Below are 25,928 nucleotides of genomic sequence, written 5' to 3'. Positions count from 1 at the left end.
TTCTCATCCAGATTTGCTTATGATATGGGTGTTATAATTTCTCCTCAGGTTGGTGTGTTTTGCGGTAGGTAAACAATATTCAATGCCTGCTGTACGGATCAGTATTCTGCTTCTCAACAACATATGAATTAGTCACGCTAAGACCTGAACCAGATGACAGTTGGTACAGATGTTCTTCCCAACTGCCATTCCTTCCAGGTAGCCCCAAGATTTCGTGTATACAATATACTGAAAACCTCATTTGTCTCCGAAGTGGTTCCAATGCAGAAATGTCTGGAGGAACTACTCTGGGGACTCCAACCCTGTCACCGAGCGACACCTCATAAGCATAGCACAGATGCCTTCAACGTGCAACTACAGATCCACCTTTGTCCAGTTTAAAAATAAAGGTGTGAGTGGAAAGGACGGTGTGGGCACCACATTAAGAGGATTAAAAGATCCAGTCTGTTCTCAGATTCTCTTTGCATTGAAAAGACAAGATATGAAAACACTGGCTTTAAAAGACCATTTATTTATTGATCTTAAATATTTACAACTCATGGGTTAAAATATCTATCCATTTATTACCAGTGGGCTATTTTTTGGGGATTTTTGTTAGGAAGGGGTTTCACCTGTTACCTTTACCACTTTTATTTCTGAGGGAAGAGAATTCCGGGTTATCTTTCTAACTCTATATTCTGCTTTCTAGTTGTTTTAAACCAGTCACCTGGCTATCTTAGTAAATCTCAGAGACAGCCTCATTAACAGGCTAGAAATAGTTTCCCATCTCTGAAAAGAAGGTCCCACTGACTTAGCCACTGCCACATAACAGCTCCTAAACGACCTACTGTGCAAAGCATATTCAATACATATAATGACACTTCTGAGTGACCGCAAATGTACACCAATAGCATTCCGATGGAAAACCAGAAATGGCATTTCTTCAAGAAACATAATAATGGGGGACACGGAGACACAGCAAGGATTTGTGAAGAACGTATCAAGGAGAACTGATATTTCCACTTAAATAGCAAGCAAAAACCCCTCCAGCCTAAACGGTTCCTTTGTACACTACGATTTTATTAGACCCCAAGTAAGAACATCTTTAACGTTTTAAGAAGATTACTACAAATTACTCTATAACTTATGTTTTGCATGGTTTTTAAATGTTCATAATGCTATAATTTATTTACTTAATTTTACACGAAGATATAAAAAAAATAAATATTGCCATGCATGACTTGTTGATATTTTTTAAAAAACCACAAATAAATAACTGGAAACGTTGTCTAGAGAAACTGTTCCTGCATACTTGTTAATTACAGGGGACTCGAGCAAGTCTATTTCAATACAGGATCCTGAAACTGAAAGAACTTCCGAACAAAGCCAAATATAATGCCCTTAAAGGATCAAAATGTAATTAACGCTAAGGGAAAGAAAACAATACAGACCAAACCTGGAGTGCAAACACCTTTTTCGCTGTAGGTTTTAATGGAAAAGGTTTGTGAGCAAATGGGGTTCCTTCCCAAGGGCATGCTGGAGACATGGAAACTGAAGTGAGAGGAACTGGGGGGCCTTCCTCAGTCAACCTCTCATCTCACTTCAGCTTCCGGAAACGTCCCTGGTTAAGACTTGGGATGAAGGAGACACAGACAAGCACGTATAAATGTCCGTCAACGCTCCTCGTTAAAGCTGAAGTCGCACACTAGGGACAGGTGGTCTGAAGGGTAATTGAAGGACGGCAGGCGGTTGGGTCCAATCTGCTCTTCCGTGAGCAGATCCAGGGCCGACCTCACGCTGAGCGCGTGCTTGGAATACCAGATGTAGTCCAGAGTGTGGCGGCACTCGCCCGAGGTCCGGATCTTCCAGGTCGTGTACGGAGGTTCCGACTGCCCGTCCGCGCTCAGCAGCTTGTAGGCGCTGTTCAGGTTGAGGCTGGAGGAGGCGAAGTGTCTGTAGACCTCCTCTGTCGGCTCTGCGTTGAAGTCCCCACAAACGATGAGGGGAATCTTGGCTCCCTGGGTGATGCTCTGCAGGTTCTGGAGAAGGTCACAGCCTTGAGCCGATCGAAATCGCTCCCAGCCAGTGCGAGCCTTCAGGTGGGTGACGGCGATGCAGAACTGTCGGCTGGACTCCTTGCACTCTAGGGTCTGGGCAATGGCCACCTGGTTGGTTTTCAACGTCATGGCCGTCAGCCTGATGTTGGCACTGTTGACTAGCTTGAATCGGTTCTGGAGGAAAAACAAGGCACACCCATCTGGTCCGTTGTTGTGTTCCACATCCAGACAAGGTGACCAGGGCTTAGGGAAGAACGTGCCCTGATAGCCCAGTCTACTGAGGAGGGGGTGGAAGGTGTCGAAGTAGTGGTCCACCTCTTGGAGGCACAGTATATCGGGCTGGTAGGCTAGGATTTCTTCCAGGATGAGACATTTCCTCTCTTCCCACTTAAGTGCTTCAAGAGGGCACTGTACAAAGTTGTCTTTGCCTTCTCCAAGAGCTGAAAGAAAAAAGCCGGTCAGTGGTCAGCGACTAAGAACCGCTACCAGGTACCTGCGAGTCTCCTCAGGCTTGACGCTACCCAAGACCTTCAGAGCGCTTCCCCTGCTTCAGATGCCCTGGGTGGTTCTTCTCTTACTGCCCCGACCTCTTACCATGCAGATGAAGCAAGCAACTAACCGATCCTTTCGTATTAAAACTATCTCTTGTCACTATGTTCTAGGACATGAGATCTCCTTAAGTTTTAGCTTTAGACAGTGTTCTCTGGCGTCCAAGAGATCTAAACTATGCCAGACGAAGTAAATACATTTAACTCTAGAGAGTGCTTTCAACACTGACTTATAATAAGCCATACTAGGCCTTTATAGACACCACTTAGAATAATGGGCAGCTTTTTCCTACACCTGGAAAAAACAAATGAATCAAAGAGTGGAAAGTCAGGGAGCATGCCCTTCTTTTCCAGAAAAAATGGTGACCCTGGTTTCTTCTTAAAATTTCAACTGCCACGTGATCGGCAATAAGGTTGACTGACACACCTGTTTTTTAACTGAGCGGACGCAAGAAAGGAGTCCTTGCTACCGTACAGAGTAGTATCTTAAAGCACAGAGAACTGAAGCAACATCTCTGGCCTCAAATTATATGAAGAGGCGTCTGGATAAGAAGCTGGCCTCAGGAGTACCCCGACTCAGCGCCACCCCACCACAGCCCCCATTCCCTGCAGAAGGTTCAGGGTCACCCGTTTGGTAGACTCAGTTTCCCCCTTCCAGGTGCTATCTTAGTGCTGTGGACAACTGATGAAAGCTTATGGGCTAACAGGCGACAGGAAGCACGTGCCGCGAAGCAGACACTTCCCCGAGCACGGAAAGTCTGCACACGTGGAGGGGAAGGAGTACGTCTTCAGCTGATGGAGTGGCCAGTGAAAGCCAGACGTCACCCCTTCCTGGCCTCCCCGTGCGGGAGCTCCCCAGGCGGCCCCAGCGCCCCGCCCCTCTCCCTGCGCGCACACGTACCTTGGGCAAGGATGTTCCACTGCATGACCCGGATGGGTGTGTGGCTACTACTGGGGCCATCGGCCCTCAGATCCACGAAACCCCGCTGGAAGCGGGGAGGCCGCGTGTGCAGGACGGCCCTGCACTCCTCAAGGAGCTCTTTAGGGTCAATGGGCTCCAGGTGTTCCGGGTCGGGGGCCACCAGATACTCTGGGTGCTGGGAGGCGGAGCTGCCGTCCAGGGTCTTGGTGAGAGCGCTGTAGAGCCGGCTCGTGCCGCTTCCCATGGGACACGCTGCGGGGAAGGAAAGCACAGTCACTCGCCCGGCTCCTCGCCGGAAGACAAGGCACTTACTGTCCACGGAAGCCGCGGGCACGCGAGCTCACTTTAGGGCGATGTTGCCACGTTCGCGTTCTACAGGGTGGATTAAAGGAGCTTCCGGGTTCTAGCTTTCTCTTAGCGCGGGTACTTGAAATACCGCTGTTGAGATACCTCGATCTTTATGGCTTATTCTAACCTAGGATCTGTCTTTATAATTTACAGACACAGTCTTATGAAAGCACGGCAAAACAAAATCCATATTCCTTTTTCTGTGCATTTTAAGTGAGAACGTGAAGACCAGTGTGTACAGAGCCAGATATCAGAAAGCCCAGTTAATCCTGGAGAACAGGCTCGGTTAGAGCAGGCTGTTGCCCTAGCCATGTCACCTATACAGATGCCTCTGCTGTGGCGAGAAATGGCTCGATTAAGTCCATATCCCACTTCTCGTCCATGTTAACCGTACACCAGGGATCTGGCTCTCTGTGGGACTCCGGACATCACGGAGCAGTATGGTCTGTCATCTAATATCGACCGCCAGACTTTTAACAAGTCAGAAACGGGGCTGGGAGCAGAGGCAGTTGCCCACATTTTCTGGGATCCTGGGAGGAGAAAGGGGGAGGAGCGGTGCAGGAGGCACTGTCAGTGCGCCTCCGAGGCTTCCTACTGTTACCCAACTGGACATGAACTCACTAAGGAGACTAGAGCACAACCTTCAACGAGTCCGCGTGAGGAGAGCTGTGCCCGCGCCTCCCTGGTAAGTAGCCGCCTGCTCCTTTCAAGGTCAGCCATGTTGCCTCTCATTATAGTGCGCATTAGGGGCACCTTCTACCTGGAACCACCTCCTCGATTCCGTGCGCGGTTCCTGGTATGGAGGAACCTGGATTTCCCTACCCCGTCCAAGTCCTGGCCTCCTCTTGCAGGACACAAAGTTTCCTTCATAAAACGTATTATTTGGCAAGCGGATTGCATCTGAAACTAGCGGTGGATGGAACCTGCTGTAGCAGGTCACAAAAGCAGACTCAAGTGTTCACCACCAAGGGTTAACAAGCATGCTTTCTACTGTTCCTTTTCATCAACTCAAAAGTAGTTCCCCAACAAGAAAGCTAGATGGAGGCAAAGAAACACACCAGTTTTCCCAACATACATTTCTGTGCACGTGCGACTGCCAGCAAGCCTGTTCTCACAAACGCACACGCGTGAACACACGCACACACCTGTCCCGAAACTGTTTGATTTCAGTATATTAAATTCCTTTTAATAAATCTGTTTGCCTATCTGAGTACATGGGTCCAGAGGAATTTTCTTCTTGGCTGGCAGTACAACTCTGAAAATCTTTCTTCTGTACTTCTGGTTTTTTGGTTTTTTTTTTTTAAGGCAGTAAAAATATTACTCAGCCATAAAAGGATACGAAATTGAGTTATTTGTAGTGAGGTGGATGGACCTAGAGTCTGTCATAGAGAGTGAAGTAAGTCAGAAAGAGAAAAACAAATACCATATGCTAACACATATATATGGAATCTTAAAAAAAAAAAAGGTTCTGAAGAACCTAGGGGCAGGACAGGAATAAAGATGCAGACGTAGGGAATGGACTTGAGGACACGGGGAAGGGGAAGGGGAAGCTGGGACAAAGTGAGAGAGTAGCATGGACATATATACACTACCAAATGTAAAATAGATAGCTAGTGGGAAGCAGCCGCATAGCACAGGGAGATCAGCTCGGTGCTTTGTGACCACCTAGAGGGGTGGGATAGGGAGGGAGGGAGGGAATATGGAGATATATGTATATGTATAGCTGATTCACTTTGTTATAAAGCAGAAACTAACACACACACACAAATAAATAAATAAACAAATAAATAAAAGGCAGTAAAAAGTCCAACTGGGGGACTTCCCTGGTGGCACAGTGGTTAACAATCCGCCTGCCAATGCAGGGGACATGGGTTCGAGCCCTGGTCTGGGAAGATCCCACATGCTGCGGAGCAACTAAGCCTGTGCACCACAACTACTGAGCCTGTGCTCTAGAGCCCGTGCGCCACAACTGCTGAACCTGTGAGCCACAACTACTGAGCCCGCGTGCTGCAACTACTGAAGCGCGCACGCCTAGAGCCCGTGCTCTGCAGCAAGAGAAGCCACCGCAATGAGAAGCCCATGCACCGCGATGAAGAGTAGCCCCCGCTCGCTGCAACTAGAGAGAGCCCGCGCGCATCAAGGAAGACCCAACACAGCCAAAAAATAAAATAAATTAAAAAAAAAAAAAAAAAGTCCTACTGGTTTCTCAAGTGTGGTTTCCAGATCGGCAGCATCAGCATCACCCTAACGGTCGACCAAACTGTCACAGGGCGCCACAGCAAAGGCACAGGGGCTCCAGTATGTGGCGTTTGTCAGGCTCTAGGCAAAGGACCAGCTTGATGCAGCTCACTTTCAACAGGACTGCTCTACATCCTTTAATGCCGTCATATCCTTGCCAAGCTGAGTTCTGGGGTAGTTGCTGTGATAAAAAGCAAGTACCATGTGAAAAGGCATGTGAAGAAGAGGGTAGCCGTGTCCAACAGGAGTCGAAGGTTTGAGGAGTTACGTGAAGCCAGAAAGACTGTCCCGAGCCACACTTCCTTCTAAAAAACTTAGAAAAACCTTCACGTGAAGTGAATAAGGAACAGGTGGGCGTCTGTTCAGACAATAAACGTGTGCCGGAAGCAGACGGCGAGGAAGCCAATCAAAATTATATCCTACTGCAAAATGAGCTAAAAGATAAGACAATGACAGAATAGCCTAAATTAGAAAACTCAGAAGTGAGGCAACACAAGGAATTAGTAACAAAAAACATACCAAAAAGAAAGGAGGAGAGAAACCATTTAAGAGGCAGTGGCAAACATTATGCACTAATTTTAAGCGAAGATGCAACATATCAGGAAATGAAACAAATACTAAAAACTAAAAATCGAGAAAACTTTTAGGAGCACAAAGTTTCAATCATGCAGGATGAATTAAGCTCTGGAGGTTTAACGTACAGCATGGTGACTGCAGTTAACAATAGTGTATTCCATGCTCGAAATCCTCTAAGAGAGGAGATCTAAAGGGATCTCATGTCCCCACTCCCTCAAACACACAGGGTAACTATGTGAGTGACATATGTTAATTAGCTCGACTGAGGTAATTATTTCACAACGTTTACAAATATCAAAATATCGTGTGGTTTACCTTAAATACATACAATTTTTATTTGTTAATTATACCTCAATAAAGCTGGAAAAAAATAAAGTGAATGGTTTAAGAGGAAAAAATTATGAGGTTAAAAAAACATGTATCATGGACACACATACCTGAGAATATCAACCCAGAATGACCAACACCAACTGGGCTGCAAAGAAAAAGAAAAAGAAAAGATCCCTTGGGCTCTAGGCAGCAGCAAGTAACTTACAAGGACAATTAGAGCATCACCGGACTTCAACTGCAATGTTTTATACCAGAAGAAAATGAAGTTACGTATTTCAAATACACGTCAAACTTTATATAGATGGCTCATCAGTACCTGAGCCAAGGATTTTATATCCAGCAAAACTGGAACACGGATGCCAGGAGCACTTCTTCCAGAAACTACTAGAGTAGGGGACGGCAAACTGCAGCTAGATGTATTTTAGTACAGTCCTCAAGCAAAGAATGGTTTTAAAGAGATGTCACACACACACACACACACACATACACACACACTATGTGACAGGATTGTTTTTGGCCCTCAAAGCCTAAATGTTTACTATCCTGCCCTCTTCAGAATGGTCTTTGCCACCCCTGGAACTAGAGAACAAAATTTAGACCAAAATGACCAGAGACACTGATTTAAGAACTGGTGGTACTATATTAAACATATAGCTACTTAGAAAATCAAGTCTAAATGAGGTTAAAAGACAGAGTACAATATACGATGGCTATGTGATCTGATAATGAACCAATGAAGGTTTAGTACACCCCAAAAAAGCATGGGGGTGGGGGGGAGCAGGGACCAGAAAGCAAGCATATTCAGTTAAACATTGTTTAACTGTTTTTAGGGAATTCCCTGGCGGTCCAGTGGTTAGGACTCTGCCCTTCCACTGCAGGGAGCATGGGTTCGATCCCTGGTCAGGGAACTAAAGATTCCCGTAAGCCGTGCACGGTGCGGCAAAACAAAACAAAACAGAAAAACTCCAAAAAACACAACCCACACACAAAACATTGATAATTTGGACTTTATCAAAATAAAAAACTTAAAAAAAATGGTCTTCAGTGATCAAAATTAGTAATGGTAGTATCAGAATTCTTATTCTGAGACTGTTGTGTAGATGTGAGATGAAGCAGATTGGATATTCTAATTTCATCATTCCCTGTTGTCCTTTTTTGGTTTGGTCTTAGAAATGTATTTATAGGCTATTAGCTACAACATTCAAGGAAAACATTCTTGTTAAAGCCGGCTCATTTTGGACCAATAGTAGATTATTAAATCTTGTCATTCACCTTATTTGTGACTTTTGGTGGTTTTCAAAAATTAAATTTACCATCAAAGGACAAAGCTTTGCAGCAAAAAAGAGGAAGGATGTACTGCATCGTGGGTATCAAAGCATCAGTTCCAGTCCCAGCTCCACCACCATTCAGCTGTGCCACTCTCCAGAGCTGCTGACAAGGCTTGTTAAGTGACCATAATTTCTTTAAGATTATTTGGAAAATGCATCTAGGTTAGAACAGGCAGCAATTTCAAAATACTATTTCTACTAGAGGGCACACACATCTCTATTAAGAAAACTTGCGTATGTTATTCAAAATGACTTTTATTCCCCTCAGATTTGAGTCCCCAAATGGACAATTTCTGTTGGGTGTAATAAAAGTACTCTGGAATGCACTAAAGGTTGTCTTTTCAAAAATTTTACTGACATAGACCCTTTGCTCTTGTTTCACGAGATTCCTTTACCCAAGAAAGAGAATCGGGCAAAATTTCAACTAAGAGACTGGGCAGAGGGGAATTTCAGGGCATATTTACTATAGTCCTGTCTCTCCTCCTTAGGTCTTACAGGAAACCCTAGGACGGTCCCGTTGATGGACAGATGCAAGCCTGAATACCCTGTTTAATAACGAAGCCAGCCTAGGACATGCCTTCTGATACCAAAGTACCTGGGAAGCTGGTCAACCCATCGGCTTCTCGCATAGAGAGCAAGGCGTCAGGACAGAGACACATGGTCCTGGAAGATGACTCCACCCTCCTCCTAGACAGCAAGGCTCTGTTCCCACTGGGCACTCCGCATTCTGTCCAGCCCTGCAGGTCACTCTCTCGGCCAGTGGGCACTGGCAAAACTAATCTCCACAACCTAACCTAACCCTGCAGTCCTCAGGAACCATCTGTCTGCAGTATGCTGATTCTACATTCTCATTTCTCTGCTCTCTGAACTTTGGGAAGAACGCTCCATACCTAAAAAACATGAGCTGATCTTTTCTCTCAAGAAGTGTCTGGTTAAAGATTAATATAGAGATAAATTAACAAGAGAAGAAGTGAATGCATACTGTGTGGAATGGGCTGGGGTACAGTAAGGGCTAAACCCATCAGGATGGAGAAGAGCTATCAGAAAAGGACTTCAGAAAGGACTCAAGGTGTTCAGCTCTCATTCCTGACTCCACCACTTCCTTGGTAGGTGGCCACCATAAGCCCCCGCCTCGCTCTCTCAGACACCACGCTGGTCCACAGGAGATACCTCACTGAACAGACTAAAATCTCTCTCCTTATTGGCTACGGGGCTTATTTTGTACGGGGGAGAGACAAACAGGGTGAAAGACATTGTGTCGTATGCTGAAAAGTGCTTCGGAGCAAAATAAAAAGGTGAAAGGGGAGACCAGGAATGCTAGGGACTGGAAGTTGCTAATTTATACAGGACGCTCAAGGAAGTCTCACTAAAGGTTACAGATCTGTCATAAGGAAACCAGTCTTAGAGAAATCCAAGAACATTCTGGGCAGAGGGAATGGTGAATGCAAAAGCCCCGAGGAAGGGGGCTTCCCTGGTGGCGCAGTGGTTGAGAGTCCGCCTGCCGATGCAGGGGACGCGGGTTCGTGCCCCGGTCCGGGAAGATCCCACGTGCCGCGGAGCGGCTGGGCCCGTGAACCATGGCCGCTGAGCCTGCGCGTCCGGAGCCTGTGCTCCGCAACGGGAGAGGCCACAGCGGTGAGAGGCCCGCGTACCGCAAAAAAAAAAAAAAAAAAAAAGTTTCCCAAGGCGGCTGGCAGAGCAACCAGAAGTGTGAAGCTGCCAATACAAGTTAGGAAGACGGGGTGGGATCTGCCGTAAGACATGACTAATGCTCAGGAGAGAGGTGCAAACTGGAAATGAACACATGCAAGACGTCGGGCACAGACGAGGACTCAGCTCTGGATCAGACTGGGGAGGGTGTGGTGAAAATCTGCAAAGGCGGCAAAGGCCAGGGGCAGGACAATCGGGAGAGCAAAGTAGAGAAAGTTTCGTCCACGAGGGAGCTGTGTCCTGTGTCAAGGGCTACTGACAGTTCAAGGAAAATGAAGACTGAGCACAGCTCAGATCTGGATTCAGCGACATGGGAAACATTGGTGAATTTAACGACAGCGATTTTTTATTTTGGGTGGAGGTGTTGGGAGAACAGGACAGAGAGTGGAGATGTATTTTGAGAAAATCTTGCCCCCCTCCCCCCCAAAGAAGGAGAGAAATGGAATGGTGGCTGGAGATGGAGGCTTGAGAATTTGAGGAAGCTGCTGTATCACGTTTGTTTGCTAACGGGGGTGACACAGCAGAGGGAGAAACCCCACGAGGCAGGAGACTTCAGGCATGACGACACGAGGAAGGCGACAAGTCCTCCCCCAGAACGATTATCAGCCCGGACGAGAGTGTCAAAACCAGCCTGAATTTCAGTGCTCTGGACGGAGACCAAAGGCATACAACGAACTGAGAAGCTTTTATTCACGAACGCGATTGAACTTCAGTTAAGGACAGTGCTAGCCTGTGCCCGGTCCTGCCGGGGCTGGTGCCACCCCTCCCCCTCAGCTCCATGGAAGTATTCAACCAGGGCGGCAAAGGTACTAAATTAAGTTAAAACCTGCCCCAAAGCAAGGCCCAGGCCCTGATGGCTTCGCTGGTGAGTCTATCAAATATTTAAGTAAGAAGGAGCAAGCCTTCACAAACTCCCACGTACTGCCTCCCACGTAGAGCCGCTCTGGAAGACAGTTTGGCAGTTTTAAAAATACTCGTAGAATTCATGCCCCTAGGTATTTACCTAAGTGAACTTGAGTTCATTCAGGAATAGGCATGCAGGGACTTCCCTGGTGGCACAGTGATTAAGAATCCGCCCGCCAATGCAGGGGACACGGGTTCGAGCCCCGGTCCTTAGCGTGTGGAAGATCCCCCATGCTGCGGAGCAACGAAGGCTGTGTGCCACAACTACTGAAGCCCACGCGCCTAGAGCCCGTGCTGCGCAACAAGGGAAGCCACCGCGATGAGAAGCCCGCGGACTAAAACGAAGAAACGAAGAGTAGCCCCCGCTCGCCACAACTAGAGAAAAACCCATGTGCAGCTTTGAATGCAACCAAAAATAAATAAATTTAAAAAAAAAAGAAAAAAGGAATCCCATGGTACTGAGCTGGATTTAGAGATATCAGCCTGAATTCACGTTTCACTTACGATACATATATAGATGTGTAGATACAGAGATAATGAGCGATGTGGACGGCTGTGTTTTTCCACTTGCTGTCTGCCATGAGCTAATCATTTATTTAATTAATTAAATTAATTAATTAACCATCCCCCTGCTTTTTTCCCACGCTACAAATGTCTACTTTATATCTTTATATGTCCGGGGTTATTGTGAGGATAGAAACATAAATCTAAAACATTTTGCTAAGATATAACATTACTTCTTAAGGAATTTTGTTTGATTTTTTTGTGGGACCCTAGGAGGTCCTGATGCCTTGTCACGCCCCAGCAGATAAGGTACTTCTGTAGCAATGAACGCTTTCAGTTAAAATTGTCATTTTTACATGATGCTACGTAAACATACATAATAAATACACATGAATATTTATATATTTACATGTATAACATCAGCTATATCTAGCCAATAAGTATAAAAATGGAAACAGACACATTCTACACTCACAACTCAGTGCGCACTCACGGCATACATAGATATCTAAGAGGAGGTTCACAGAACAGCTTATTTCTGCATGACATCTGGGCCATTTTCCGGCGCATTCCATTTCTTTTTTAAAAAATGCTGGTCGTGACCCGACTTCGTTTGGTTTCCGACCCACCGATGGGGCGCTGCTCCAGCAGCAGCTGCGGGCATGGTTCATGGGCCACTGGGGATGTCTGAGACTCTTGGAGCCACGCACGGCCAAGGTGTTCATGACGCCGAGCCCCCACGTGCCGTTTTCTCTGTCTTGGTGCTTGTTGTTCTCCGCACAGCCGTGGTGAAACCGCTGTCCTGTCGGCACGTCCCGGCACGCAGCGGCCCCGGGCTCCACTAGTGGCCACGGTACGCATCCCCATCACTCAGGGTTTTAGTTTAAAAGTGCCTGTCTTACTCTAAAATGTCGCTTAGTGAGGCAGTAGTAAGCATCTCTGTGAAATGTGCAGCCTCGATGACGTATCTTTAATAGGTGACAAAATGGAGCGTCCACAGAAACACGCTGCGCGCAACATAGGCTGCCGTAAGGAAAAGCGCTCGGGTGAGCGTCTGAGCTGCAAAATGAACTCGGTCCTGTCTTCATGGAACACCATCTCACCTCGAAGAGCCGACAAACTAGTTCATCACATATGGACACGAGGCAGACACGTACCCACAAAAATGTAAGAAGAAGTCAGCCTGTCACTTGAAGGAAAACAACGGACAGAGTTTTTGCCCACGAGGAACACTTCTGGAAAACATATCTGCCATCGGGAGCCTGACAAGTCCCCAGTACTTAAAAAAAGTTTCTGACAAGATGGGTGGCGAGAGAAGCTACAGTTATTTCTATACTGTGTAACGCTTGGAAGATCTGCATAACCCAGTGAAACAACATTTCCCAAATAACCAATACCAAAAGTTCACTGATATATATGGTATCAGATTCCACGTCACAAATAACCACGTATTAACAGAGAGACTACTACAAAAAAAGACTACCCACGATTATCTTATAAGGCTATTAAAATACTTTTTTCCAATTATATCATCTGCGAGAGACTCAATTTTCTTCATATATTTTAACCAAACCATATCACAACAGACTGAATGGAGAAGCAGATACGAGAATATGGCTGTCTCCCATTAAGCCAGACTTTAAAGAGATTTCCAAAAAGGTCAGACAATGCCACTCTTTCACTAACTTTCTTTTTGTCTTGGAAAACAGTTAAAAAGTGTTACTTACGTTAACACTGATTTTACTATTAAATGACTTGATAAACATTTAAAAATTCTCGTCTTATTTTCTAACATGATATATAAACATAGGTCATATTAATTATGTTATATATTAACCCACATAGACAAAATTCTGTGGGACCCTCCGTATTTTTTAAGATTGCGAAGGGGTCCAGAAAACAAAAGGTGAGACTGTCTCTTCTAGACCAACCATCACCTGAGTGCAGACATCTCGTTCCAGGGGATACAAGCAAAGCAATCCCCGGGGAGGAAATGAGAACTAAAAAAGGTGAAATGAAATAACAGAAAGTAGACATGTCTGTAATTCACACAGAGCACGTATCTGAATTTTTCTCAAACTGACAGAGCATCTGATCACAAAAGGTGGGAGAAGTCACTGCTGCTAGGCTGTCTCCACGGCACTCCAGAGACTAGTACTATCTCCAAATCACGGACAAGCTTCCCTGACCTCGGTCTTTATATTTCTAAGCTAGATTTTCCATAACTCAAAAATATTCTTCTCATAAAGTCAGGTTACTGAACCAAATCAGAAGGGATCTGGGGAAGACCCAATTCATTTCTTCCCGTCTTCAGTTATTCTTTTCGGCTTTTATCCTAAGAACATACGCGCTTACTCAGTTATTTTTCAAGGCTTTATTTCCTAAAACTTTCTGGTAACACAGAGACATCAATTCAAAGGAAGTGCTAGGGAATTAATAACTCAAAGTGGACACCAAGGAGACTTCACATGCTATTTGTGTACTTATAACACCGTCATAGCAAGGCTCAGAGCCACCCAGGAACTGCTAGGTGGGAAGGCAAGTCATCTAAATTTGAGAACAAAGGAACGCTGCAGAGCGCGAGACACCCTCTGCCCCTCCCCCACCCGGAGGATGACGCCCCTGACGGCTAATGACTGCTGGAAGCTTACTACGCACCACTCGCAAATTAAGTAATTCTCACTACATTCCTAGGAGGTAGCCACTCTGATTATGCCCCTTTTACGAGGAGGGATAACTTAGTCACAATTCTCTCACCTGTTTTAAAAAAAGTCATTTTTTCTTTTAGAGTATCGACCGTTTAAAAAATCTTTTCATACATAAATACAAGTCCAATTCCAAAATTGCCTGCCTTTCTGCTGAAGTTTTATACCTTAATAGGGGTTGCCATTCAGGGCTTTAAAACGATTGTCACAGGTTCAGAACAGCAACATGGAAAGCCACTTTCCTGAGGCAAGGCAGCACAAACAATTCATCCAGGCGGTTGCTGAGATACTGGAAGGCATGAAATCTTGACAAAACCTCTACTGAACTTTTATTTGGCACTCATACTAGCTTCTGGGTCGAATTTTACATGTGTTTGGAGTGTTATTTATTTGACCCCAGATTATATTTGGGTTTTGCCCCAAATTCATTTTTTTCCAGCCACTTTACTCGAGAAAGTTATCAGCCATCACTTCGATGTAATGCACATGACGTCATTTATACAGGCAAAAGGCAGGTGATAACAGCTTTATCTCTCATGCCTCTAATTCTCATTTAGCTGCACCACTCCCATCTCTTGCCGTTTCCCAATCCTATAAGCATATTTCCGTATACACCGAGAACGGGATGCCTGCATTCCGTGATGATAGGATGGCGATGAACAAATACGTCGCTATTTCACTTTATAGGAATAACTCTTCTTACCTTTGTAACAGCCTTTAAAGGTCTGCCAGAGAATTCACATTATTTAGGTTCCAGAAATACAGCAGTGGTATGTAAACTGCCCCCATTTTGTCATCCCTTTATTTTCCTAATAAAGCAAAAGTGGGCTAACTATAAAATACAGAATACATTTACTCTTTAAGCTACTGATTACTAAAGCAACAGGCAGACCACCATATAAGTTCCTAAGAGTGCCAGCCATCAGAGGCAAACGATCAGGGGTTTCATGAAAACACCTTCAATCAATAACTAGAAGGCTGGATGAGAACCCAAACAGCTGAGACCTAAACTGACTGGGCTGACCACCCCAAGCAGTCCTAACAGCACTCAGAAATCTCGGCAGAAAGACCTCTCTCCACGTAACATTTCTCTACTTACCCAGCAACTGCTTCTTCTAGAGTCTGCCCAAACCATTCAGTCTGTTAATAATTTCTCACAACAGCCTGAGCTCAGTCTCCTGAAACGATAGCTTGGCAAAAATACTGGTTAAAAAGCAAAAACGGAAGGAAGGCCAGGATTCTCTGGGTCCAACGCCTGAGAAGCTGCTGGAGCTGACCAGCCTTGGGCCCGCGGAAACCTCCAAGCGTCAAGTACCCAGAAGTGTAAAGCACAGACGTCACGGGAAGGCATCACTGAACAGCGAGCCTGTGCTGCCACCTACTGGCCGCGTGCTGAACCACCTCGGGAAGCTTAGACGGGCTAACTCAGCCGCTAGCTTTCACTGGGCTCCTTAGAGCAGCTTCCTGAACACACGCGGCCACCTTCAAGACAGTCACAAGATAACCATCGACCTAAAGCAGCCTGGGTGTTGGATATGTGGTATAGCTCGTATTTACTGAAGAAGTCAAAGATTCACAGCCCCCCACCTCACAGCTTCATGGAGCGAGCCCCAGTGGCTCCTTCTCTTACTTAAATGACCCTTAACATTTGAACTACAATCCCTGTCCTTCACTCATTCCTCCTCATAGGAGGAATAGGGACTACATCTGCCTTGATTACCACTTCCCCTGGTACCCGGTACCCGGCCTAGCGCTTTAAGAACGTTGATAAAAGAAAGGATGGCAAGTGGCAGCAAAGTGTTCATTAAGGACCCCTGTCAAACACTGGCAGAAGAACCGCCTTACGCTGGTGGAGCACTTTACGGTGCACTAGGCACTTTTACTTGCTGAGACACCTGTTACCCTCTCAAGAACCCCTTGGCTATTTTATAGATGAGGCTCAGAAGTGACTTGTCCAGAGCCACTATTAAATGTACTCTGTATTTTTGGAATTTTGTGAGACTGTAGTCAGGGCCCTCTCTTTGTGTTTCTGTACCCGTATCAGCCAGAACACCGAAACTCAAAACAGTGCAACACGTCCCCGGCAGGTCCACCTGGTAAACGCACACAACCACCTTCAAGTTCTGCGACGCAGTGTGGACTTGTAGTACGTTACACTCCCTGGGTCCCAGAGACCGGATTCTAAGCATGGGAAAGCCTTACGGCGAAAGCTTTCACTTTTCTCAGTGAGGCAAGATGGTCTTGAACACACGGACTCGGGTTAGGCTGCCTCGTTTCAAATCCCAGTTCCTCCTTTACGAATCAGATCCTGACCAAGGTATTCACCTCTGTGGCTCACTTTCTTCACTGAGTTACTGGCCGCTGAACTGAACTAGCTACACCCAGCACATTCGAAATGGGAGCTAAATGTTAGCTATTTTGTTACTGTTAGTGAAGTGCACTTTCTGGGTTTAAAGAGAAGCCGCTTTTAACATGTGAGAGCCCAGCATGCGCCATGCTCCTTGCATGTATTTTCATTACTCTTTCCAACAATCCAGCAAAGTAGGTATTGTGTTTGCCCACTTTTATAAACACGGCGACGGAGGTTAGGCGATTACCTGGTTTTCTCAGGATTGCACAACCGGCAAAGGGTCAGGCCCTGGGGAAGGCTGCCTGCACCCTGGACCGCTGCTCGGCAGCATCCCTGATAGCGCTGGTCCAGAGTCAGGACAGTGCGCCCGGGGTCACGAGGTCGAATTCCACCTCCTCTGCGAGAACGTCACGAGGACGTCACCGCTGTCACGGTGCGCACGCTGGCACAGCACAAAGTGTACAAAGCCGAGTAATGACCCGCACGGCGTGGCTAGAGATATCGAGTGAAGGTCACGGCTCTCAACCTAGCGTGTCTAAAAATACAAGATCCTAGACACAGTGTGACAGTCCCAACGACCTCTGCTGGGCAGCAGTCACAGACAGGAACGCCCACGTGTCTTCCAGACAAGGCTAAGCTGTACCTTCAGTCACGCCCGATTCATCTAGAAAATACGGCTAAGGGAAAGAGAAACCCCTCCACGATGAACGCTGAGGTTAACCTGTTAAAACTGGTGCTCAGATTGTTAGTGGCCTGGCCAAGCACTTCCACGAGCCCGGCTTTTCTAGCAGAATGCTCTGAAGTGAAACTGAAAAGGCAGAAATGAAAAGAATCTGGTGGGACAGCAGCTCTCCACTAAGACATCAGGTCTGTGTTACTACCTGATGCCCATCACTGACGTTCCCGGGATACTCGAGAAGTGGGCCAGGTTTACAGCTACGAATGGAAACATGGAGTATGGAGCCAAGAGGACTATTCTGCTGGTATTTTTCCCTCTAGATCAGAGGTCCACACACCACAGCCCGTGAGCCACATCTGGCCAGTGCCCTGTATTTGTGCTACCTGTGATCTTCGACATTTTTAAATGGTTGAAAAAAAAAAAACTAATAATATTTCATGATGTGAAAATCATATGAAATTCACACTTCAATGTCCATAAATAAGGTTTATGTATTGTCTGTGGCTGCTTCCACACTACAGCAGCAGAGATGAACAGTTGTAACAGATATCTGGTCTATAAATCCTAAAATACACATAGCTACATATATTTACAACTACACAGGACACAATGTAAGACGAGGCTTCTGTGAGAAGAAGGAGTGGAGAACTAGAAAATGCCCAGAAATTGTAAACGACTGCAAAATAGACACGTTCAGAAAAATCTCATAAAATAGAGATAAAAGACTTGAAAAACTGAGAGGAGCCACAGAGGGTGGGGATCCGTATGGACAACAATCTGTCCATTGTTGAACCATTGTTGAACTTTTCAATAACATGATACAGTGATGAATATGATAAAATAACCCAAGGAATAACAGAAAATCTTCCTGTGCTAAAGCATGGGATGGCCTTAGACTGAATGGGCTCACCTGACCTGAGACATTTATCCTGACAGAACTTTTGAACACCAAGGACAAGCAAGCCTAAACTTCTGGAGATAACCAGTACTGACAAAGACATTTAAGCTCTGAGGGAAAATATTTTTATTAATGGGCATGTGTTACTTGTGTAATTTAAAATATTATTTTAAAAAACTATCATGATGAAAAGCTGCTCAACATGACTAATTATTAGAGAAATGCAAATCAAAACTACAAGGAGGTATCACCTCACACCAGTCAGAATGGCCATCATCAAAAAATCTACAAACAATAAATGCTGGAGAGGGTGTGGAGAAAAGGGAACCCTCTTGCACTGTTGGTGGGAATGTAAATTGATACAGCCACTATGGAGAACAGTATGGAGATTCCTTAAAAAACTAAAAATACAGCTACCATATGAGCCAGCAATCCCACTACTGGGCATATACCCGGAGAAAACCATAATTCAAAACGACACATGCACCCCAATGTTCATTGCTGCGCTATTTACAATAGCCAGGTCATGGAAGCAACCTAAATGCCTATAGACAGACAAATGGATAAAGAAGATGTGGTACATATATACAATGGAACATTACTCAGCCATAAAAAGAAACGAAATTGGTCATTTTTAGAGACGTGGATGGATCTAGAGACTGTCATACAGAGTGAAGTAAGTCAGAAAGAGAAAAACAAATACCGTATATTAACGCATATATGTGGAACCTAGAAAAATGGTACAGATGAACCGGTTTGCGGGGCAGAAATAGAGACACAGATGTAGAGAACAAACGTATGGACACCAAGGGGGGAAAGTGGCGGGGTGGTGGTGGTGGTGGTGGGATGAACTGGGAGATTGGAATTGACATGTATACACTAATATGTATAACCAAGAAGAACCTGCTGTATAAAAAAATAAAATTCAAAAAAGAAAAAAACGATCATGAAAATTTTCCAAATAAAATTCAGCATGAACCACCTAAAAGAGAAATGCACATCAACCTTGAATCGCTAAGTATTCATCAAGTGTGAGAACCATTCATGTGGTTATCAAGGTCCTACGAATCCCGATTAGAGGGACTCCTAACAATAAACATATATGCTGAGTCTCTCTCCTCCTTCCAAGAACCCGAATATACCTGCCGCACCTCTTTTAGCAAACATCCCATCGCAGGAACCTACAGAGTATATAGGTATCCACCTACCTACTCTATAAATCGTACACTCCCGTTACAATGTCAGTGTCAAGTTCTGTCTCACTGAACTTTCACAAAGACACCAGTTCTTTCCTTTCCTTGAAGCTCGCTTTTGCTCAGGTAAACATTCTTGCTCAGGCGTCTCCTGAATTGTCTTAGGCCCCAAGCTCACAACTCTTAACACTCGTCCAGAATTCTCTCCGGGTTTCCCAAACTTTCCAGGAGGAACAAGTACCTCTAGGAGTGGAGCTTATAAAAGACTCCCTAGGCTTTCCAGAGAATCACCTGGGGCATTTGTTAAACACAACACAGCCAGGATTCTCAGGAAAAACTGATTCAAGTAGACAGATGAAAGGCCCAGATGATTCTCAAGTACCCCTTTTCCCAGGGTGTTCATCGCTGTTCCCATACCTGCCACCTTCTTCCGGCACATGGTCTTCTCTCACCCTCCTTTCTTGCATTCAAAGCAAAGTTTTTATCCAACAGATCTAGCCACACTCACGTCTTTCTTCTCAATCTCTGCTGCAATTAGTCATGAGAAGCAATAAAATATTTGGCCTTTTAAGTGTACTATGTTCAGTAATACTTGCGGATCAACTGATACCAATTTATCTTATTAATTTTTTTCCCCTAGGTAAAGTCCAGCAGGCGAAGTTAAATGATTTGCAAATGTTCACACAAGTGTGTTGAACGTGAGCCTGGAGCCACGGTTACTAATTCAAAAGCCCCCAATAACTCACTGTATTTAAGCTCTTACCATTAAATGCTACAGGAAAACAATACCTTGGTTCTCCTACAAAGAAAGCAATTTATTTTTGTAGAAGCTTGATAATTACAAGCTTTTGCATTTCTTCTCTCTCATAAGCAGCTTACTCACACCGTGAAGGGACATACTAAATAAAGCCGCCTCCTCCAATGAGCCGGTATTTGCTTTTAAAATTGTACCAAGAAAAAAAGCAACATGTTCCAGTGATGGAGAACAGTAATTCAGCCAACTCTTCATTAGCTGAGGAGGAAGGCATTTATAAACCCACAGATGACACCGGACCAGTACAGTCACCCAACACAGTAACTGTGGCAACTGGTGCTTCTTTATGGGGGCTGTTGTCCTTCCATGAGAAAAGGTAGCCAAACACTGCTACGTCCCCCTTTCAATTCTAATAACCCAGCATTTGATGACTGCAAAGAGGCTGCACTCATCTTTCCAGCGACCTCTGATTGCCAAGGGGCGTTAAGTTAGGAAGGAACCGATTATCAAATGGGGTCAAACGTGGGGCTTTACTACCCATTCTCCGCCGCAAAAACGTGCTGAAGGGAAGAGTAGCTTCAGTTCCCTGAAGGTTTCTCTAGCCAAATGTCTAAACCTTGGGGCCTGTAAGAATAATCTGGTTATTACTGTTGCTATTTTGTTAAGTAATGTGGAATCTGGGGCCCACCGGTAACAGTTCTGTTTAGTAAGTCTACAGTAGGATCTATGAATCTGCATTTATTTAAAAAGCACCTAATGCTGGTTCCGAGGCTCTTTGGGAAACATTTTGCAAGGTATCTCTTCTCTCACCCTGACACATCCATGCCTCATGCCTTCCACTTTGCTCCTGGCTTTTCCCAAGCAAAGTGTTCTAATCTCTTTCCATCCTAAACTGCACTTCAAGGCCCAGCTCAAATGCCAACCACGTTCTGAAGCCGAAAAAGATCACCACGGCTAAAAGAGACTTTGCACTCTCTGGCATCCTTGTGCCATTTGCAAACCTTTAATTGTAACAGACTAAGAATAAAAGGTGTTTGATTTCATTAAACAGTCACGTCTTTGTGCAAAACTCACCTCTCTTACTGGGCACACTAAACTCCTTAGAGGCTGGCTAAGTCTCACGTTCTTTTACCTCCTATAATAAAGCATCTACAGTGTGAGACAGACTGTAAGTTTTTGAATGAATGAGTGATCAAGCGATGAGCTGATGAATGCATTCATGAGTGTCTTCCAACAAGCAGCTGAAGCGAAAACTGCGCAGAAGCCGGAAAATTGCCTAGATCTTGTAGTAGTAACTGTCTATAATTGTTTACAATAGTGTAACTACCATAAAATCTTTCAATTTCCTTCTAAAACTTCAGGGGACTTCCAGAAAGTTCATTAAACATCTTTCTGGGTCCAAAGCCTAAGATTTCAAATGTTCTGGCCTCTCTTCCTCAGCCAACAGCACAGCTCTCTGTCTGTGTGTTACGCAAGCTATCTGTACTCCCAAGATGAGCCTACTGACTAACTGCCCCGAGGGGCCTGGAGGAAACTTAAGGTGAAAGGTTAAGATAGGAGAGACGGCTAGGAAGACCCCAATTGGTTTTCTTTCACCCCTTCTCCTACCTCAAACCTAACAATGTTCCTCTTGAAAACTTCCAGCAAGAAAAACCACTGACCTTCCCTGGTGGAGCAGTGGTTAAGCATCCACCTGCCAATGCAGGGGACACGGGTTCGAGCCCTGGTCCGGGAAGATCCCACATGCCGCAGAGCAACTAAGCCCGTGCGCCACAACTACTGAGCCCACGTGCCACAACTACTGAAGCCCACGCGCTAGAGCCCACCGCAATGAGAAGCCCGCGCACCGCAACGAAGACCCAACGCAGCCAAAAATAAATAAACAAATTTATTTATTTAAAAAATACTTTATAAAAAAAAACTATCAAAAAAAAAAACACTATCAGATATTAGGTGGTAACCATTCTAACAGTTATTTCATTGTGCCAAACTCCTATAGAACTGGAAAGATCTCGGTGACTGCCAAATTCACCCTTTTTAAGAACACTGAAGAATTTAGAGTCTCCGGTAACCACTTTAACATCCTAAATTTATTTTACTTTATTTTATTTATTCATTTATTTTTGGCCGCACCGCAGGGTATGTGGGATCTTAGTTCCCCCGCCAGGGATCGAACCTGCGTCCCCTGCGGTGGAAGCGCCGAGTCTTAAACCACTTGACCGCCAGGTAAGTCCCTAGTCACATTTTGGGTGATCACTTTAAGTAAAGAAAGCCACACTGAACATATTCTTTTTACTGCTCAATCTGTCCTTAAGTAAATCCCAAACTTGGGAATTCCCTGGCGGTCCAGTGGTTAGGGCTCAGGGTTTTTACTGCCCTGGCCCTGGGTTCAATCCCTGGTCTGGGAATCCCGCAAGCCACGCAGCGGGGCCAAAAAAAACCCCCAAAAAAACCCCCAAACCGTTAATCCAGACCTTTGGAGCAAAATGTAGTTATTTACAATCTAAGATGCTCATACGTCTTAAACAGCAATAAACTTGAGCACAACCAAAATACACTTTTTTAGTGTGGTAAGATTGCCAGTTTTGAAAGAGAAGCTTTATTCCTCATTTTGAAAAGTATGACTACTTTGTATGTAGATTGTAGCCGCGGTAATGGGTGCTCAGGCAGAAACCTCTGTGGCCAAAAAGGGGAAATCCAGGGCACGTGACGTATAAAATTGGCTCTTGGCCAAGACGGCATCACCTTTGCAAGATCTTAAGCCAGGTATACAGGACGCAGAATGACGCAAATATTAAGACGGGAAGGCTCCCGAAAGATTTCAAATGTATGTCCAAAGAGTCAGTGCGTGTTATAACACACTGTTCACATGACATTTTTCAAAATTCAGAAACCTAAAAGACATGTAGGTCACGTGATCAGATAAGTGTAACTTTAGATTTTTTGTTTGTTTGCATAAAATGTTCCATCATTAGTGCGATTAGAAACAAAACACAAATAATCTGCGGCCTCGGAAGGGGAAAACTTACAGGTCAAGAGCGAGAAATACAAAAACCACGGCATCGAACGGTAAGGATCAAACTAGAAGCTCCCGCGGGGTTCCGGTTCTTACCGGACGCGGTGCAAGCCCCAGGCAAGGGAAGGCGAGGGCAGAGCCGCAAAGCGGAGCGGAGACAGCGGCTCAGGGAGAGGGGAGCCCGCTTCCCGGTCCGACCCCACCGCCCGGCGGCCCCCGGCTTCCCATTCATTCCGCGCCGTCTCCAGGTGGCGGCCGCGCGTTGGCCGCCGCCGCGTTCTCCGCCCGGAACCGCCGCGCACTCACCTGTTCGGGAGCAAGCCCTCGCGACGCTGCGGGCCGCCGAGGCCACCGCCAGGAGCCGGGGGGAAGCGAGGCGGGGGGCGGCGGCGGGTGCCGGCGAGCGGCGGCGCGGCGGCGGGCCGGGCGGGCGGCGCAGGCCGGGCGCGTCCCTCTGCAGCAGGGCGGAGCAGAGCCGCCGCGGGCTCTGATACATGCCGGGCGCCGCCGCCGCCGCTGCCGCCGCCGCTGCCGCCGCCGCGGCCCCTCGCGCGCCCGACCCACCCGCGGGCCTCGCCGACGCGGGCGAGCCGAGCGGACTCTCGGGGGCGTCCGAGGGCAGGCTCCCGGGCTCCTTCTCTTCCCGCCGCGGCCCGGGGGAAGGTGCTGGGCAGGCGAGCCCGGGACTGAGTGGCTGGTGCTGCGGCTGCTGCGACGCGAAGGCGCTGGCTGCAGCCAGCCGGCGAGAGCTGGGGGGTAACCGGCAAGCGCAGAGCGCTGACAAAGCGGGCGCTACCAAGCGCGACAGGGAGGGGGGATCCATAGGATCGGAGCCAGGCGCGACCAGGTAGGGACTCCTCGAACCGGAGTGATACTGATTTGGGAGGAAGCGGATCTTAAGCTATTTATAGGGTGGGGGCTATGGGAGGTCCAAAGTAACAAGGATCCCTTGAGGCGGTTTTAAAGGAATGAGCCTCCCCTTCCGCTGGCTGCAGTGGAAACGCCCACAGGCTGGGAGACCCAAGACTGCTCCAGGGCTGTGGCCCTGGAGACACGTGGGTGTCCGAGTGGAAGACAGCATCCGTGTGTGCGTGTGAGTGGACGTGTGAATCCGGCAAAGGGTGTCCGCCCCCGACGCCGTCGGCGGGACGTGTTGCGTTAAACGAAATTAAGCGCGATAAAGCCCCCACTGTGTGCGACGGCGATGCTGAGGAAGACGACGTCCCTTTCCTCAAGAATGTTATCCTCAGGCAAAGGGGGCCGAAGGTGGCAAGAGAAATCAGACCTAAAGCTTTACAAGGTAGATTAAGTTCAGTGCCACAAGTTTTCGCAAGTTTGGCGATAGAGGTCATAACAGGCCTGCGGTTTCTAGAAGGTTTATTAGAAGACTTGGCATTTGTGTTGGGCAAAGACTTGGAGGTCTCTGTTTTACACTTGTAGAATTTGGAGCAGGGGGAGAGTGATGGTGATTTACACATGAAAAAGGGGAATAAAGAAAGCCCTGGGTGTATTTATAAGAACAACTCTTAGTTATGTAGGGTGGAAGCTAAGGAGTAAGAAGACAGATGCTTGGATAGGTTATACTGCGGGAGGCAGACGTTATATTAGACGTAATTTGGTAGGAAACGGTGAGCTGTTTTGTGAGCTGCGCAAGGATATGATTTAGGGCTGTGGTTTCCTTGAGGTCATGTATCTCGGGCATGTGAAAAGGCAAGAGAGAGAAGTAGGCCAGCTGAAAAAAAAGTTATTCTAGACTTGCATCTAGTACTGGAAAAGAATGAATGGAAGAAATATCTCAGCTAGATTTGGGCAGGAAATGATGACTAACCAGGAAGGGAAGTGGGGTGAGGGGGAGGGAGGCCCAAGACTGGATTCCTTTCTGAATGATTTATGACCTAGAAATGTTTTCTTGCCGGATTTCCCATGGTTCTGGTGATTCTCCTGTCTTGAGGAATTGGAAACTTTTCATTACCAAGGATATTCAATGTATGTTCAGGCCTGGGCTATATATCTGACACCCGGAAGGTGTGGTTGCCATCAGCTGGCACAGGTTGATCATAACTCCTGGGAGTTATGCTTCGTGGCAAATCATTAAATCTCTTAGTCTCACTTTCCTTGTCTATAAAAACAGACAGAATCATACCTTAGTCACTAGGTGAAATAAAAAGTGCTGATAAAACTAGCCTATAAAAAGCGTTTTGCAGGGGCTTCCCTGGTGGCGCAGTAGTTGAGAGTCCGCCTGCCGATGCAGGGGACACGGGTTCGTGCCCCGGTCCGGGAAGATCCCACATGCCGCGGAGCGGCTAGGCCCGTGAGCCATGGCCGCTGAGCCTGCGCGTCCAGAGCCTATGCTCCGCAACGGGAGAGGCCACAACAGTGAGAGGCCCGGGTACCGCAAAAAAAAAAAAAAAAAAAAAGCGTTTTGCAAATATAGCAAAATGTTGAATTAGAGTCTAGGGTCTATGGGAGTTCACTTACAATTCTTTTTCTTTCCCATGTGTTTGGAAATATTCATAATAAAGGGTTGGAAGAAAAGTGCTTTGAGGGACTTGCCCGGTGGCACAGTGGTTAAGACTCGGCCTGACAATGTAGGGGACACAGGTTCGATCCCTGGTTGGGGAAGATCCCACATGCCACAGAGCAACTAAGCCCGTGTGCCACAACCAGTGAGCCTGTGCCCTAGAGCCTGCGTGCCGCAACTACTGAGCCCATGTGCCACAACTAATGAAGCCCGCGCGCCTAGAGCCTGTGCTCCACAACAAGAGAAGCCACCGCAATGAGAAGCCTGCACACCAGAACAAAGACCCAACGCAGCCAAAAAAAAAATGTGGTGAGATTATTAAAAAAAAAAGTGCTTTGAAAAATCAAAAGTACTTTCAAATATAAACTG

General features: G+C 46.3%; 1 protein-coding gene across 1 annotated transcript; it reads right to left on the bottom strand.

Moving 5' to 3' along the window:
- Nucleotides 1-491: 491 nt before the first annotated feature.
- On the bottom strand, nt 492-23,864 carry NOCT (nocturnin). Its single transcript, XM_027103733.1, has 3 exons — nt 23,345-23,864; nt 3,486-3,758; nt 492-2,476 (listed from the first exon to the last, which is right to left on the bottom strand). Exons 1-3 carry the CDS (start codon nt 23,859-23,861, stop codon nt 1,653-1,655), a joined length of 1,614 nt encoding a protein of 537 aa, XP_026959534.1. The 5' UTR covers nt 23,862-23,864; the 3' UTR covers nt 492-1,652.
- Nucleotides 23,865-25,928: the final 2,064 nt, after the last annotated feature.

This window comes from Aethalodelphis obliquidens, unplaced genomic scaffold (genome assembly GCF_003676395.1).
Source record: "Aethalodelphis obliquidens isolate GAN/ISIS:26980383/991018 unplaced genomic scaffold, ASM367639v1 scaffold6, whole genome shotgun sequence".
Classification (NCBI taxonomy): domain Eukaryota; kingdom Metazoa; phylum Chordata; class Mammalia; order Artiodactyla; family Delphinidae; genus Aethalodelphis; species Aethalodelphis obliquidens.
Note: the sequence above shows the minus strand (reverse complement) of the source record. Positions and strands in the feature narration are given on the sequence as shown.

Coding starts and splice junctions, on each gene's coding strand:
- NOCT (XM_027103733.1), bottom strand. CDS start 23,861: ATGGATCCCCCCTCCCTGTCGCGCTTGGTAGCGCCCGCTTTGTCAGCG. Junction 3,759..23,344: donor GAGGGCTTGCTCCCGAACAG/GTGAGTGCGCGG, acceptor CCTTCCCCGCAG/CGTGTCCCATGGGAAGCGGC. Junction 2,477..3,485: donor GTGGAACATCCTTGCCCAAG/GTACGTGTGCGC, acceptor TTTTTCTTTCAG/CTCTTGGAGAAGGCAAAGAC.